Raw genomic sequence first — 16,275 nt, forward strand, 5'->3', positions numbered from 1 at the left:
AGGGTGGACATCCGGGCCAAGGCCAGGGTGGGAACAGTGTGGTTCTCACAGGGAGCTTGGAGCTGTGACTACTGGCAGGGAGACCTCCTACAAAGAGACTGTAGGACTGTGGGCGCTCTGCCCTGTGGACCCGATGGCGGGGTGCCTTCTGGCTCCAGGTCTGGCTGCCGTCCACCACAAGCTGGACCTGCTGCAGTCCCCAGCGGACAGACACCTGGTGTGGGAAGAAGCCTGATTAACAGTATCCCAGGGCCCTGGGAAGAAAAGAGTTTGAGGGGTGTTACCTGTGCCCTGCCACCCACCCTCTCTCCTTAACCTCTTACCCTGTGCCAGTGGCCAGCCCGTGAGTGCTGGCGACTCTGGACCTGGAGCCAGGGCCCAGGGCCCTCAGTCTGTGCAACAAAGCGTCCATGGTTTAGAAAGAGTACCAGTGAAGGGCTGTGGCCTGACAGTGGGACTGCAGAGAACAAGACACCCTGGGACGCCGCGTGTGGGCGGACGAGCATCGAGAGGTGGAGCCTGAAAGCCAAGCATTGTGTCAGCATGGGCGGCACCTCCAATCCCACCCAGGCCTGGCCTGGCCAACCTTACCTATTCCTGCGGGATGGGGAGATGCCCACAAACTGCAGGTAACTGGGCAGGGGTCCCCCAAACTGGTATGCATCCTGAATAGTCCCAAGGAGCCAGGGCGTCGAGCAGGCAAGGTCCTGACTGGGCTGGCGACTGCGGCGGGAAACCTAAGGCACAGATCAGACCACAGTGCATTGGCCAACTGCTTGACAGCCAGAGCCCCAAGTCCTGCCCATACCACCCTGGGCCCCACCTTCTGAGCCCTTGAGGTCTGGATGAGTTGAGCTGGTGTGCAGCCTACGCTCACATTGACACTCCCCATGTTCTGGTGTAGGTCAAACACACGCTGTGGTCCCCGAAGTCTGTGGGGGGAACATGGAAAACAGCTACATCAGTAACTGGAATGCGGGGTCAGCTGGGACTTCATCCCTTACACCCACCAGCTCACCGTTGTACAAAAACATTGCTGATGCAGCCACTGAAGTTGTGGAAGGTACCAGACATAGGCAGGCCTCCCAGGAGAAGCCGTGCGGGTTCCTCAGGCTGTAGCTGGAGCATGGGGGTTGTTCTCTCCTGGGACTTTACTGGTTGTAGCTGGTCATCCACATAAAGCCATACCCTGGAAAGAAGACCGTGTTTCCCAGCCCAGTACATTCTTCCTGAAGGGCTAGCCTCCCCCAGGCCCTCCTTCCCTCTCTGCCTGAGGCAGGGCTCACCTTGTGGCATTGCTGTAGAAGGCAACATAGTGAGGGGCGCCATCAGCAAAGACCCGTTGAGTTTCCACCTCTCTGTTCATAAAGTGGAGTGTCACATGGCCCTCCCTCAGGGATACCTGGTATGGCCCATCCTAGGGACAGAGGCAAGGTCACCTGCTAGGCCAAGAATCCAGACTCATCCCTTCTTGCTCCCACAGGCCCAGACTGTTGGCTGCAGCGGAAGCAGGCTACCACCAGCTCACCGGGGAGGTACGGTAATAGAGCAGGTTGTTGTCCTGGGTGCCACGGAAGCCAAAGCCAGAATAGACCTCGGTGGTGATGGGCGCCACATCGGGGAGAGCCAGGGGCAGGAAGCCGTGGCCGTGGAAAGTCATGGTACGTCCCACTAGCAGGTCAGCAGTGCAGCCGAAGCTGACACCCGTGGTGTTCAGTCGTTTGAGGTCCACATACTTGCCCAGAGCCTTGATACCCTTGATGCACCCACGGACGGAGCCTCCTGAGGGGAAGAGCTGCCGCAGGCTGCAAGATACCAGTCAGGTCGTGAGTGGCTGCCCCAGTAGCACTGGGACCCCATATGCCCCAAGGCCCATGCTCACCTTGGGGGGAGCTGCTCAGGTGGCACACCTCCCAAGTAGTAGGCATCTGCCATCTCCAGCATGTTATCCTGATCGATGCTGAACACGGTGGCTCGCTCCACACGCACCAGGACACGTTTGCGGGGGCTAGCCAGTACAAACACTTGGATCTGCAAGGGATGGGTATCGGGCTTCAGGGAGGCCAAATCTCCCTGCTGGTCCTCCTGTCCTCAGACCCCCTTGCCTTACCGCCTTGCTGGCTGCAGTCAAAGCTTGTGGGGGCTGCAGTGGGTCAGCCTTCTTCAGGCCAGAGCCGAAGTCATAGAAGAGCACAAGGGTACCTTCCTGCACTGCCAAGCACAAGAACTGACTCTGGAAGAACAGGGGAGAGCAGGGTAAGTTTGGGGACCTTAGGGTCACAGCAGGGTAGAGCCAGAATGGGGAGAAGGCACTGGGCAGGGTGGAGCATGGGGTCGGCCGTGCCTCTTGCTTGAGGAAAAAGATGATCCCGTTGTAGGACACAAGCCGCAGCTCCTGGTCGAAGCGTTTTGTGTTGCTGAACTGCTTCTCAAAGCTGATGCGGGCAAAGCCACTGCCATCCAGGTAGGAGCCATCTGTGAGCCATGGGTCACCGGTGGCTTTGGAGCTGCAGGTTAGAGGTCACAGGTCAGTGGGGGAGGTGGGGGAGTGGAGGCACAGGGTGCTGCTGGGCCTTACCTACCGAGCACAAGGCTTATCCACTGCAGTGTCCAGCTTGAAGGTCTGCTCAAAATTGTAGAGGCTGACCACCTCCTCGTTCAGTGTGTCCATCTCGATGCAGCCCAGGTAGCCAGGGAATCGCAGGGGTTCAGGAGGCTGCGGGTAAAGTGCACGGTCAGGGCACCTCCCTATCTCCCAGGGACCGACCACGCTCGACTGCAGGAGAATGAACACAAAACCAGACAAGGACTTTTCCCCAAGTCAAGGTAGGCAGGACTGCCCAGACACTCCAAGACAAGCCCAAGGCTGAGCCAGGCCCACCGTGAAGTTGCTGGGGTATCCTCCCACGTAGAAGACAAAATCGTCAGGATGCAGGTTGAGTAGTCCCTCCCTCCCAGGGGCCACCGTGTCCCCCTTGATCTCATGAACCATCTGCTTCTCCACGGTGACAGACATGTGGCCAAACTGGAGGGTCCTAAGAACAGAAGTGAAGGTGAGAGACAGACACAGGGCACTTGAAAATACAAGTCTAACCTCTCCTTCAAGGTGACCCTACCTGTCGATGCTGACGGCTGCAAACTGCTCCCCAATGTTCTCGTCAATGCTGAGAGTTGTGGGGCCAGCCTCACCTAGCCTGTATACCCAGTGCACCTTCTGATTACGCAGAGATACTCCCATGTAGTCCCCAGTGGCCTGTGACAGAAGCCAGAAGATGCAGTTATGATGGGGACCAAACACCACCCATTTCCAACTTGTAGTCTGGTATGGTGCATCCTCCCTCCTGCTTGGTACCTGGCGGCTGCCCATGTACAGAACAAAGCGGTCCCCAGTGTTCTCGCCAGGCGTGGGCGCTGGCACTGGGCTCTGGATGTAGAACTTGAGGGAAGTGTAGGCAGCAAGATCAGCAAGGTCTCGTGGGGTGCGCAGTCGTACCCCTGAACGCCCACTGAACTTCATGGACACCTTGACCTAGGAGTGTAGCGCAAAGAGAGTTTACTACCCAGCTTCCCAGGTCCACTGTCGCTGCTTATATCCCTAAGGTGAGTACGCACCTTGTTGGCGGCACTCCGGGCTTCGGCAATGAGCTTGCGCACACGACCGATATTGTCAGACAAGGCCAGGCTGGCGTTGTGCACGCCACGGTTCTCCAGACGGCTCAGTTTAGCCAGCAGCTGTGGCAACATCTTCTCCAGGGTGGATACTGCAGGAAGGGTGGGATGAGAGGCTTGTCTGCCACACCCCGTCCCCTAGGAAGGCAAGGACCACTCGCTCACCTGAACTGCTTGCATCCCGTTCCACCTGGCTCAGGTCCTGGCCTCGCAGGCCCCCCAGCTGGCTCTGCCATCTCTCCACGTTCTTCTGCATATCCTGAAGCTGAGACTGCACGTGGGTAGCCGTGTCAAGGGCTTCAGCAGCCACAGCCTTGGCATGAGCAATCTTCTCACTGGTCTCGCCTGTAACACATGGAAGCCATGCCAGCAGCAGCCAGCTTCATGCTCCTAGGGCCCTCAGCTGTGGACACCCACCCCTGTGGATAGCATAAGCGCTATGCCTGCAGCTCGAAACATTCAAAATCCTACACACTCTTCTCTTCTTGGCCCTGTAATCCTCCCACCCAGATGCCATTACCAACTCCCAAGTCTTGCCCAGTTTCCAGGTTTGTGCCCAGGTGTGCCCAGGACATTTTGGTGGCCAAAAGGAAACCTAGATGACAGGGTCAGACCACACTGTTGTCAGTTCTCGGCCTTCTTGAAGAGACAGCCAGATGAACCCCACTCTGACCTCTGTGCTCGCTGGTCAGCAGACCTTTTCCAGGAATGCCCTTCTCCTGAACCAAGGGGCTCTGCTGGCCAGGGTCCTACATGCTCCAGTAACTACCCCACTGCTGCTTGTTCCGTGCCCGCCTGTAATTTCACTACTATCCAGCACTCTTGTGACCTGTGCCTTGGCTCAGAGGCACAAGCCCAGAGTGCTCCTGAGCACGGGAGCCTTGTCGGACATACTGACCACACAGCACGGATTCATCAGGTGTGAATGTGTCTGCTCTCACAAGGCACTACTGAATATGGAAGAGTGACAGGCAAGAGCAGAGAAAAGCCACATACTTGTGTTCATAGCCAGCATGGCTTGTGCCTCCCGGATCTGGGCTGCCAGCTGGTTCTTCTTAGCTTGGACATCATGAAGCTGGGTCCCCGCAGCCTGCAGGCGGCCCTGAGCTGCAGAGAGGAGATACAAGGAGTTCCACCCAACCCTTCTGGTCCACAGATGGAGTGAGGGCAAACACAGGGTCCTTGAGCTTCATCCTCCTCTGGCTATGGCCCCTTGGCATACTACCAAGACAAGCAGACATTACACCCAACCCCTACCGGCAAGAGTCGACCCCATGGAGTAGAAGCCACACAGGGCAGGAACACGTCATACCTATTGATTCTTACACTGAACCACACTAGAATCATCCTGAAGCCCTATCCCAGATATCAGTGTACCCAAGGATCTAGGTACTCACCAACGCCCAGCCTCCTCTGGTGCCCAAGGATGGTCTCCACCAGGGCACTGCTGTTGGCTAACAGCTGGCGGGCTCCAGCTGCTAGGCCCCGCTGCACCACCATCTGCAGAAGATCAGGGGCTGTTTACATGAGGCTGTTCACACCATCAGGCCTGGGAGCAGGGCTCCTGTGGGCCACAGATGCTCGGAGCCTTACCTCCCATGTGCGGCTGGCATGCCTCAGCGCCTGGCCTGCGGCATCTTCGGCAGCCTGGACGGCCTGCAGGATGCTGCTATAGGCGTTGGAGGCTTCCACGGCCCTCTGGATGAAGCGGTCCTGATTGATGCCAAGGATGATGCTGCCGGGAGGGAAGAAGGATCATGGGATACGTGGTTGGGTGTGCCGGAGAGTATAACCTGGCTGGCCGTATCTCAGGGTTTCTTACCCTTTTAGATCTGCCCATTTCTGCCCAGATTTGGGTCCCAACCTTCCCATGAGGCTACAAAACAGCTGGAATTCTTCGGGAGTGATGACCTCTCCCTCCAGGAACTCTCCCAGACTAGCACCCTACTGTGGGCCAAGTATACCCACGGGCATCCAGGCTGTACCCTTGCAGTGCTACACACCCCGACAAGTTGATCGCCAGCTGATTCAGCTTCTGAGCATGGGCCTCAGCGGCCTCCACTAAGTCCACCTTGCTGCTGGCTGGGGAAAAGGCCTGCATCCTCTTCAGTAAGGGTGTCCAGGCTCCATCCAGGCTGGCCGCCAGGTGCTCTAGGTCCTGTGACGGCAACGGGCTTTATTTTGAATACCCTCCTAATGTGAGACCAGGGGGTGTTATGTATGCAGGTTGAGTCCAGCAGAGCTTTAAGCTGGCAGCAACCGGAAATCTTTTTTTTTTTTTTTAAAGATTTATTTATTTATTATGTATACAGTGTTCTGCCTGTTTGTACACCTGCAGGCCAGAAGAGGGCACCAGATTTCATTATAGATGGTTGTGAGCCACCATGTGGTTGCTGGGAATTGAACTCATGACCTCTTGAAGAGCAGTCTGTGCTCTTAACCTCTGAGCCAACTCTCCAGCCCGCAACCGGAAATCTTAAGAGGAGACTAGCCAGGAATGAGTGAGTTGGAGGGGGTGTATTTACCTTCTTAGCCTGGTCTATGCCCTGCAGAAGCTCAGAAACGTGGCCCAGGGTGAGGCTGGCAGCTTGAAGAGTGGCCCTTAGGGTGGCGTTGTCCTGGGACAGTTCCTGTTTCCATTGCTTGGGACAACATTTTAAGAGAGTGTGAATAAAGGCTGTAATGGGGCCCTAAGCACCATAGGGCAAGAAGCAGGGGTTGGGGGTATGGGGGTGGGATGTGGGGACAGAGGAGGGAGGGGAGGCCTGGGTTTGAGAGAACATGGGGTACAGGAGGAATGGACCAAGAAGAGGAAGGGAGATGGAGGGAGAGGAGGGAGAACGAGCAAAGAGATGACAGAAGACCAGGGCCTTGCGAGGAGGCGGCCAGAGAGCAGAAAGGGTGGGAGGCAGGACACAGGGCAAGAAGCAAATGCACTTACCAGGGCTTCCCTCAGCCGCTCCTGGTTGCGGCTGTTGAGTTCATCAGTCTCCCTGGTGGTATTAACCGCCTGGTTCAGGGCCTCACGAAGATCCATGAGGCCAGACTCATACTGAGCCAGCTGGTCCCGAATATGTGTGGCCAATGACTGGTTCTCCTCCCATAAGCTGGTCAGCTGCTCCTGGACACGAGCCATCACTGGCCAACACCAGAGTAGGAAGGAGGTCACCCTGCTACCTAGACCCCGTCATGATCCCCCATCCAGTCCACCTCTAAAGCAGGCTAGCTGCTGTCGTTTTTTTTTTTTTTTTTTTTTTTTACATTTGGCCCCAGGGCTCCCAGGTTGTGATCCTGAGCGGCCCTGCCTAACAGGTTTGACCCTACTCACGCCTCTGGGCTTCTGTCAGTTCAGCCTCTGCCACTGCCTGTGAGGCCCCCAGGTCTCGAGTCCGCATATCCCAGAGCATCCGCTCCACTTCAGCCAGTGCCCAGCGCAGCTGCTCGCCAGACGGTGCTGAGGCATTGCCTGGGGATCCTTGGCCCATGTGAGATGCCAGCTCTACAGAGAGGGGATTGTCAGGGTCTGGGGCTAGATTTCATCACCCATTTCCAAGCCTAAGACCCGCCAAGGCATTTCTGCAGGCCACCAGCACATATCCCAGCAGCCCAAGACTAAGACCCCTCTCTGCCTTTCTCAATCCTGACATGTTGGCTCAGCCCAATCCCTGGCCTTCCCCAAGCAGAAAGTTCACTTTTCCCACAATCCTTTGGCTGTGCCAGATCCTGTCATAAGATTGGGAGCCCCAGTTTTTTCTCAGCCGCTGGTCTGTTTGTCACTAAGGAGGTTTGCTAGTATTCCCAGCTTGCTAGTATGAGGGTCCGGCTCTATGGGATCCAACAGACTCTGGCCAAGTAGCCACTTGCCCAGAGAATAAACATACAGGACACAGCCAGCTCAAGAGGAGACTTCTAGACTTCCATCCTGTCCCTCTAAGCAGCTAGCTCATCCTGTACTAAGCCCAAGCATCAGCCTTACCACTCAGGGCACGGTTCACAGCTTGTACAGTCTCCAACAAGTTCTGTGCCCGGCCCAGTGTGGACTCTGTGTTGTCCAGCAGCTGGTCTGCCCGATCCTGGACCCCTGTGGCCTGTGGGTACAGTTTCCTTCAGCTGTGGTGTTTGTGGGTACTTAACACTTAACTGAGGCAGGACAGGATGAAAAGGGTGGCCCCGGGGATAGGAGAAGGTAGCTTTGGTGTCAAGGACTGGGGAGTTGCGGGGGGGATCCTGGGAATGAGAGCTTCCTGAGGAAAGGCACTACAGGATACTGGGATGGGGTCATAGGCCTTGCCTGACTGCCCAGCCTCTCTGTATCCTGTTGAAGGCTCATACTCTGCTGCTCTAGAGTCTGTAGCTGCTGTGTTGTCTGGTAGCGGGGTCCCAGTGGCCTCCGGAGCTTACTCTGTGGGGGGTGAGGGGGAGAGGTTAAGTACCACACAGCCAGCTAGAGGAGGAAGGGCAGCAGGTAGATAGGCATGAAATACCTTCAGGTCAGCAATGGAGGCATTCAGCCTGTGCAGCCTGGCCCAGGCTGCGGAGCTGGCATTGATACCCTGCAGCTGCTCACGGATGGAGGGGAGGAGGGCACCAGCCCGCTCGAGGTCATCCAGAAGCAGGACCACACAGTGGTCACACACTGTAGTCAGGGGAGAGTGGGTACAAAGGACATGGGTAAGCCAGGGATCACAGAGACAACTGGGTCAGCATAAGAAACCAGCACCAGGGTTATGGCTAATACGGAGTTGAGTGGGCCAGGGCAGGAATTAATCAGGAAAACAGGGTCAGCATAGGGTCAGAGAAGCACGAGAGGTTGACCTAAGAGACTGAACTGTGTCGGTTATGTCAAAGTCATAGGGGTACGGGGTCAGCGAGGGCATCAGCCCAAGGTCAAGTGAAGGTGGTCAGGAGGAAACTGGATGGGCAGGAGAAGCTGGCCTGAGGTTACGGAACACTTTATTAGGGAGAATCCTGGGCAGTGAGATCCATGGAAAGGGCAGAGGCCAGTGTGGGAGCAACATCCCCAAGTGGAGTAAGAGGGTGGATATTATGGAGTTGTAGAAATCCTCAGAAAACAGACACAGGCAGCTGGGGTCCGTCGGGAGTGTCAAGGTTTAATACAGGGAAGGAACACTAGGCTGGTATTTGGAAACCCCCACATACCAGCAGAGTAGAAACAGTGGAGAAAGATCGAGAACGGTAGAGCAAAGGCTCACCTTCACAGTGTATGCCATGGCCCCCAGGCCTGCCCGGTACAGGCACCTGGTGCTGCTGGCTGCAGGTGTCACAGCGCTCCCCACTGAGCCCTGGGGGACAGGTGCAGCGGCCCGTGTGTGGATCACAGTGGCCTCGGGGACACTGGCAGCCTGCAGGAAAAGGGGTAGGCAGGTGTGACTATAGGCATCCAAGGATGCCCGCCTCTCTCCACCCTGCTGTCCATCCCACGCTCCCGAACTCACGCCTGCAGCCCTTCTCCGGGAGCCCCCAGTAGCCAGGGGCACACTGGAGGCACTGGGGTCCTGTGGTCCCTGGCTGGCAGTGACACTGACCAGTCTGAGGGTGGCACTCGGAGCCCTCGGCAGTTGGTCCACAGGCACAAGGGCGGCAACCCTGGCATTGCTCAAAACCGAAGTGTCCTTCCTGTGACACACCTCATAGTCAAACCCTGCCCAGACTTCAGCATCATACTTTGCCAGCCCTGGAAACCTGGGTTATCTCAGGCTCCTTAGGACCAGCCAAAGCTCCTCCCAGCCCATTTCTCCACAGACCAGGACTCTCCCTTGGCACACTTCCTCCACAGGCCTGGTTCCTCCCCACTAGCCCTCCCCATCCTCAGGCCCACTCCCCACCCTACCAAACAGCGGTCACAACGTTGACCAGTCACGCCTGCCTTGCACAGGCAGCGCCCGCTCCGGGGATCACAGGTTTCTGTCCCGCATGGGGAACAATCACACCCTGAAGAAAGTGGGGGCTGTGGTTACTGCCCTGCCCTCCAAGTTCAGTCCTTCCAAACCTAGCTTGTTACTTGCTGCAGTTTTTCCCATTCTTTGGTTCTGGCCTCTCACACCCCATATTCACTGGTTCAGTTTGGCTCTCCTCCTTACAGTCCCTCCCTGAAGGGGACCAAGCAAGGACAGGGTCTGACCGTGAAGCTGGCAGCTACGCAAGAAGGAGGCCCAGCCACACGGGCACATAACCTGATCTCAGAGTGCACCCAAGAGCCCACTCAGTGCTTACGGGTGCAGTTGCCTGGCAACAAAGCATTGCCATAGAAGCCAGGGGCGCAGCTTTCACAGCGGGGCCCGGTGGTGTGACGGAGGCAGCCTCGACAAGCACCAGTCAGGGGGTCACAGTCACTGAAGATCATGTTGGGGTCACCATTACCGCTGCAATCACAGGGCTGACAGGAGCTGCCCAGCACCAGAGGGTTCCCAAAAAATCCAGGTGCACACCTGGGGACGGTGACAAAGAGGGGAGGCAGTCAGAGTCTGGTGGCCCTTCTCAGGGCACCCTGGGGGTTGGTCGGTAGGGATTCATCCCGCCTAATTACCGCTCACAGGAGGCGCCGGCATAGCCTGGTTTGCAGAGGCACTGGGTTCGGCCATTTCTTAAGATGCAACCATCTGCAAAACTGTAAGGACAAGACAAGCAGTTGTGACACACCAGAATCTATCAGTGCAGCCACTCGGTGCAGGGGTTCCCACCCTCACCATCAAGGACGCTACCCAGTGCTAGGGGTCCCACTGCTCCATCAGAGGTGGTACCTTGAGCTTCCTAGCCCCTCCATCAGGGATGGTACCCCATGCTTCCTGCCCCCACCATCAGGGGCTGGTACCCTGTGCTGGGGTGCCCACCTACTCCATCAGGGGCTGGTTCCCTGTACTGGGGTTCCCACCGGCTGCTCGGGTGCTGCAGATGGGATCAGCTACTTACTTATTGGAGGGCACTGCCAGAGGGCAAGGGCAGCTAACACAGGGAGATGCAGGGTCACTGGGATCACTGCTGACAAAGCCAGGCCTGCAGTGCTCACACTGGTCCCCTTCCGTGTTGTGCTGGCAGCCCTGGGGCACAGTCCATGGTCAGTACTGAGAGCAGCAAACACATCCCCACCTCACCGCAACTCCAGGGAAAGTCAGGTAGCATGTCTCCTGGGTCTGGAACTACAGGCCCTGGGGTCTTCCTGGCCACCCTGCTTAGAGCACTCACCACACAAATGCCAGAAGCAGGAAGGCAGCGGTCTGAATGGCCATGGCACTGACAGGGGACACATCGGCCCAGGAAGAGACCCTTGGTGTCCCGGTAATAGCCAGGGGCGCATTCCTGGAGAAAGGCAGGTAGGACATTAGTGACTGGATGCCAGCCCCAAGGCTGGGCAGACCAGATAGCCACTCATACACATTAGCCTCTGGGGACCTTCACACACTAACAGGGGCTACAGGGACGCACACACATTGGATCATAGGGAGTTGGACGCCAGAACTGGTGGCCATGTCTGTTGGGCCTCTAGATTTATGGACACAGATGTGGATACCACAGCTCAGGAATGACCAGTCCGTGGGGCTGATGACCAACCAGAGCCACCTTCTTTCTACCCTGAAATCTTTTTCTAGTGGCAGTCAGTCACAAACTTTCCCCAGGTATCATGCTAGACTACCCAGATCCCCAGGTAAGGGAGGAGAAAGTGGAATCAGGGTAGACCCGGGATGCTGGTTGTGTGGGTTCTGGGGTTGAGCAATGGTCAGGTTGCAGCAGCTGTGTGTATGGAGGTTTAGGCAGAGGTGAATGCTGGGACAACAGGTGAGGATGGGCAGCCTCCGGAGCAAGTAGGCAGGCTGCAGGGTACAGAGAGGCAGACACTGCAGGCGGGCAGACATGGGAAAGGGTAGAAAGCAGATGCTGCTGAAGGAGACGCTCGGGGAAGGACCTACGGGGGCGGGGGTACCATCATGGCCGAGCGGCCACCCTCACCCCTTTACCTGGCATGAGTCCCCACGGTAGTTGGCAGGGCACATACACAGTTCCACATTACTGGCTGGAGGCCCTCTGCCTGCCTCACTAGCCACCTCTAGTACCACTCTACGCAGGGAGACCGTGGAAGAGGTCTGTGAGAAGAGAGCACGGATCTGCAGCTGCTCCAGGCCGGCCAGCACCATCATAAGTTCCTCTCGGGACACTGGGTTGTGAGTCTCCAAGTGCCGGAAGTTCCCCTGTGGGGTCAAGGTAAGACCTCAGCTGGGGCAGAGCAGGGAGCGCAGAACCAAGCCCCACAGAGAGGACGGGGTGCAAGCACACAGATCTCAGGAGGAGGGGGCTCCAGCAGTCACCCATGGTGACAGCGAGCAGCCAGGCTCCTACTTCACACCACAAAGCCAACTCCAGGTATATTAAGAATTTAAATATGCCAAAAAAAAAAAAAAGAGTAGTTCAAGTTGTTAAAAGAACAGATAAATGGCAAATATTTTCACAAACAAGACACAAACTGAATAAACGAGAAAACCTGATAAACTTCAGAATATCAAGACTCTGTTCATCAAAGGACGTTCTGAAAGCTTTTTTTCGTTTTTTGTTTTTTTGTTTTTTTTTTGAGACAGGGTTTCTCTGTGTAGTCCTGGCTGTCCTGGAACTCACTCTGTAGACCAGGCTGCCCTCGAACTCAGAAATCCACCTGCCTCTGCCTCCCAAGTGCTGGGATTAAAGGCGTACGCCACCACCGCCTGGCACTTGTTTTTGTTTTTAAAGATTTATGTACTTCATGTAAATCAGTACTCTGTCTGCATGTACATACAGATGGTTGTGAGCCATCACGCGTTTGTTGGGCATTGAACTCAGGACCCCTGGAAGAGCAGCCAGTGCTCTTAACCGCTGAGCCATCTCTCCCGGACATTTTTTTTTTAAAAAAAAGAAAGCTGCAATGCATGTGAGACTGCTCAATGAACCAACAGTGCCTGCCACCCTCAAGCTGACAAGCGGAGTTCAAGCGGACCTGCATGGTTGAAGAGAACTAACTCTTGCGAGCCGTCCGCCGATTCCGTGTGCACGCTGTAACATGCATGTGCGAGTGTGCACGTGTACGTAACACACACATCTAATAAATAAATAAAATGTAGTCCAACTAAAATAAAGATCAAGCTACAGACTGGAGGCGGCTCTTGCTGTGTCTCAAGTGAGGTCATCTGAAAGGTAGAGAGCCCAAGTGAGAGTCACAGAGGGGCTTCCACCACGCCTCAGAGGCCGCTCACCCACTGTGTTCAAGGATTTTAGAACCAGAGATGAACCATCACGGATGATCAGACCTCTGTCTCCTTCTGACACTGGAGTCCTCCATTGTGGAGACCAGTGAGAACAGTGACTACAGCTCCTCCGGGCCCTCGCTGGGCACCAGGCTCTGCTCACCTCCACAAGCTGCAGCTGTCCCCGGTGAACCTGGCCCGGCAGAGGGTACGCCAGTTCCAGGAATGCGATGCTCATTTGGTTGCCCTGCGAACCAGACACAGGGACCAGGTGAGGGCTGGCAACCGGGCTGGTCCGCTATCCCGGTTGGCCACATCCCACCACGCTCCACAACCTGCAGCACCACGTCCGGCCGGCTCTCGTAAGGAATGAAGACATCGCCTCGCTGGGTCTCCGAGTGCAGCTCATAGTGGAGGGTCCCACCGTAGGATGACACCTGGAGCCAGGACGGTGGGAATGGTCTCCCTCTTTGTCACACCCACCCTTACAGGACCCTCACCTGGCTGCGCACCTCTCCGGCTTCCTTTACAATGCAGCTCCAAGGTCCCCAGATATAACCTCAATGTCACCCACATAACACTCCACAGTGCCCCAGGGCACTTCCTGTCCTCAGAGTACAAACCCTCAAACCAAATGCCCCTGCTCACCTTATCTCCCAGGTAGGAGGGCGGAGCCTGCCAGTACAGCTCTGGGAAAGTGTCAGCCACAAGGCGTAGATCTGCGTGCAGCAGCTCCCTCTCAGGCAGATGCTCGTGGGGTACCACCTGCCGGTCACTGCTCAACAGCACCCAGCCCTCCATGTCTACAAACTGTGAGCAGAGTCACAGAGTAGAGAGGCCTTCCCCTGCACTCCGGGGCCCCTCTGGTGCCTCCCACCTCAGTCCCAGGCTAGGGCAGGATACCTCATGGCGGGCATGGTTAGAATTACCACAGCGTTCTGTGGCCCCGAAACAGAAGCAGCGGGTACAGCCCTTGGGGTTAGCAGCATCCAAAGAGAAGGTCCCCACGCGGCACTGGTCACATCTTGAGCCCTGTACATTCTCCTGCGGGCAGGGGATGATCAAGGCCAATTGGCTATGTGTTGAGAGCCAGACAGTAGACCAGTTTTCTTCCTTTTCCCCCAGAAGCTTCCAGGAAGTCCCACCTTGCCAGGAAGTCTGCTGAGAACCATGGCTCAACAGAAGCAGATATGTAGAAAGAGCCTGGGAAGGGGACCTGGACACAAGCCCCTGCTCACCTTGCAATGGCACTGGCCTGTGAGGGGGTCACATACGCTAGCCATGGTGCCTGCCTCATGGCAGTCACAGGGACGACAGCTAGGATAACCATAGAAGCCTGGTGCACAGGTATCACAGCGACGCCCAGCTACATTGGGTCTGCATCTGTGTGGACAAGGGCAAAGTGAGTCCCCTTTAGCCCTGGGTCATACAGATCCCACAGGATCCCGGTGCCTGGAGTGTCATCTCAGATTAACAGGAGTCGGGTGTGAGAGGCGATGTCCTCCCTGACCGGAGATCCCACATGATTGTGGGGTGCAGTCTGGACTCACCTACACTGGCCGCTGTCCATGTCACAGGTGGGGTCCGTCAGTTCCTGGACACCGGGTCCTGAGCAGTTACACTCCTCACAACCCACCAAGGGGTGGCAACCAAAGCTCTGTGGCTGGCAGACCAGGCAGTCAGGGGGCACAGTGCGTGGAGGACAGATACACTGGCCTGTGAACTCATCACACAGGCGGGCTCCACAGTCACAGGCTGTTGGGGTGGACAGTACTGGTTGATCCCCCTCTGTCCCATTCAAGCCCCAGATGCAGCCCGCAGCAGGATGTGGTAGGGAAGGGCAGGAACACTACCCTACTTCTACCCCTGCTGCTCCTATGTGTCACTGTCAGGGTTACACTTCCTAGACCCTGTTAGACAAGCCACAAAACAGTGCACACCACCCAGGCTGCTAGCTGCCAGAGGAGTCACTTCACTGGAAATGACATGCAGTCAGTGAGGCTCCTGAATGTTCCCATGCCCACCATGCCCCCTGGGTCCTGGCGCACCCCATCCCCCAGGGAGCCCTTGGGATTCAGCACACTGCCTGTGATTCTCTGAGCACTGGGTACTCACGCCTGCAGTTGGGAAAGCCCCAGTAGCCGGTGGCGCAGCGGGAGCAGTCCCGGCCAATGACGTGGCCCCGGCAGGGGCACTGGCCCCCGAAGGGTTCACATGTGGAGCTTACGGAGCCCACCTCGTGACAACCGCAAGGGAGGGCCCCATTGTTGTAGAAGAGAGACAAGGAGGTGGCCGCATTCCGGCAGAACAGAGATGAGCTGCTGGGGCTACATTGAGGGGTAACAGTGAGCCTGGCTCCTGTCCTGACCCCTGTGCCCCAGACTCCTTGTCCTGCCCCAACCCAGCCTACCTAATGTGGTAGCCCTGGGTGGTACAATGAGTGATGAAGTCATAGGATTTGTCCAGGGGCTCTTCTTGGAGGTAGCTGGAGCTGTAAACATCCTCAGGGACAATCAGTACGTAATCCTACAGAACAAGACCTGGTCACCTTTGCAAGGGCCCAGCAGAAGGGCCCAGCTAGGGGGATGTGGACAGAGCCCGTGGGTTGGAACAGGTAATGGTGCCGGTCCCTAAGAGTGGCTAAGACCGGGGCATGGCAGTCCTAGTCTGGCAGACAGTGAAGGGACAGCGAGCCAAGCATCTAGCTTTGCTCAGGTCTTCTCTTCTCTGTTACCTAGCCTCCACTTCCGTCCACCAGCTGGGCTTAAAGGCTCGGTTCTCAGGGAGCTTCTAGAGCCTCCCACGGTGCACCTGTGACGTGGGATACACTGACAAATAGTGATATACTTGAGCTGAGATATGGGACAGGCATAAAGGGAAACCACTCTGCAGATGACACACCAGCCCTGAGGCTCACCAGCCAGAGCCACCGGCCTTCTGGCACACGCACGGTCACGGTGAGTTCGTTGTCCGTAACATCCAGCATCCTTTGACCCTCACACAACACCAGGGTACGGCAGCCATAACCATGTGGACAGAAGCTGGCATTGGCGTGGCCTGGCAGGGGGTCAAAACGGGAAAGTCAGGCCTCCAGTATCGACCACTCTAGCTGCATGGCTGGTCTACCCTGGGTGTAGGGCAGTTAGAGATATCAGGTGATGCTGACAGGACAGGCCTTGTGCTAAGAACTTCACGTGATGGTATGTCACAGGCAGAGAGTCTACTGGCTACCTTTGAGACCAGGCTTCAATCTTTGTGAATTATACGTAACCACACATGATCAAGTACCCAAGTACCCCTGTGTACAAGTGACCAGGTCCTCAAAACTCCTTTCTCTCTCTCTCTCTCTCTCTCTCTCTCTCTCTCTCTCTCTCTCTCT

At 56.5% G+C, this 16,275-nt stretch overlaps 1 protein-coding gene across 1 annotated transcript in view; it reads right to left on the minus strand.

Annotated features, from left to right (window-relative positions):
* Lama5 (laminin subunit alpha 5) overlaps positions 1-16,275 on the minus strand; it is a 50,181-nt gene that overhangs the window by 1,328 nt on the left and 32,578 nt on the right. Inside the window, exons 32-74 of the mRNA XM_028774073.1 lie at positions 15,814-15,953; positions 15,307-15,422; positions 15,012-15,223; positions 14,447-14,651; positions 14,135-14,279; positions 13,800-13,940; positions 13,545-13,706; positions 13,232-13,333; positions 13,060-13,143; positions 11,643-11,873; positions 10,873-10,986; positions 10,600-10,727; positions 10,217-10,297; positions 9,904-10,118; positions 9,521-9,621; positions 9,126-9,306; positions 8,883-9,032; positions 8,154-8,305; positions 7,961-8,071; positions 7,646-7,757; positions 6,998-7,168; positions 6,611-6,807; positions 6,195-6,311; positions 5,673-5,827; positions 5,263-5,404; positions 5,067-5,169; positions 4,666-4,776; positions 3,835-4,014; positions 3,613-3,761; positions 3,353-3,529; positions 3,117-3,253; positions 2,882-3,035; positions 2,583-2,716; positions 2,345-2,507; positions 2,111-2,233; positions 1,883-2,031; positions 1,529-1,805; positions 1,287-1,417; positions 1,019-1,189; positions 824-932; positions 592-737; positions 324-519; positions 50-214 (exon numbers count right to left, since the gene is read on the minus strand). Coding sequence (XP_028629906.1) covers positions 50-214; positions 324-519; positions 592-737; positions 824-932; positions 1,019-1,189; positions 1,287-1,417; positions 1,529-1,805; positions 1,883-2,031; positions 2,111-2,233; positions 2,345-2,507; positions 2,583-2,716; positions 2,882-3,035; positions 3,117-3,253; positions 3,353-3,529; positions 3,613-3,761; positions 3,835-4,014; positions 4,666-4,776; positions 5,067-5,169; positions 5,263-5,404; positions 5,673-5,827; positions 6,195-6,311; positions 6,611-6,807; positions 6,998-7,168; positions 7,646-7,757; positions 7,961-8,071; positions 8,154-8,305; positions 8,883-9,032; positions 9,126-9,306; positions 9,521-9,621; positions 9,904-10,118; positions 10,217-10,297; positions 10,600-10,727; positions 10,873-10,986; positions 11,643-11,873; positions 13,060-13,143; positions 13,232-13,333; positions 13,545-13,706; positions 13,800-13,940; positions 14,135-14,279; positions 14,447-14,651; positions 15,012-15,223; positions 15,307-15,422; positions 15,814-15,953 — 6,440 coding nt within the window. The remainder of the gene's footprint in view (positions 1-49; positions 215-323; positions 520-591; positions 738-823; positions 933-1,018; positions 1,190-1,286; positions 1,418-1,528; positions 1,806-1,882; positions 2,032-2,110; positions 2,234-2,344; positions 2,508-2,582; positions 2,717-2,881; positions 3,036-3,116; positions 3,254-3,352; positions 3,530-3,612; positions 3,762-3,834; positions 4,015-4,665; positions 4,777-5,066; positions 5,170-5,262; positions 5,405-5,672; positions 5,828-6,194; positions 6,312-6,610; positions 6,808-6,997; positions 7,169-7,645; positions 7,758-7,960; positions 8,072-8,153; positions 8,306-8,882; positions 9,033-9,125; positions 9,307-9,520; positions 9,622-9,903; positions 10,119-10,216; positions 10,298-10,599; positions 10,728-10,872; positions 10,987-11,642; positions 11,874-13,059; positions 13,144-13,231; positions 13,334-13,544; positions 13,707-13,799; positions 13,941-14,134; positions 14,280-14,446; positions 14,652-15,011; positions 15,224-15,306; positions 15,423-15,813; positions 15,954-16,275) is intronic.

Source organism: Grammomys surdaster, unplaced genomic scaffold, assembly GCF_004785775.1.
Source record: "Grammomys surdaster isolate TR1022 unplaced genomic scaffold, NIH_TR_1.0 238, whole genome shotgun sequence".
In the NCBI taxonomy this organism is placed as follows: domain Eukaryota; kingdom Metazoa; phylum Chordata; class Mammalia; order Rodentia; family Muridae; genus Grammomys; species Grammomys surdaster.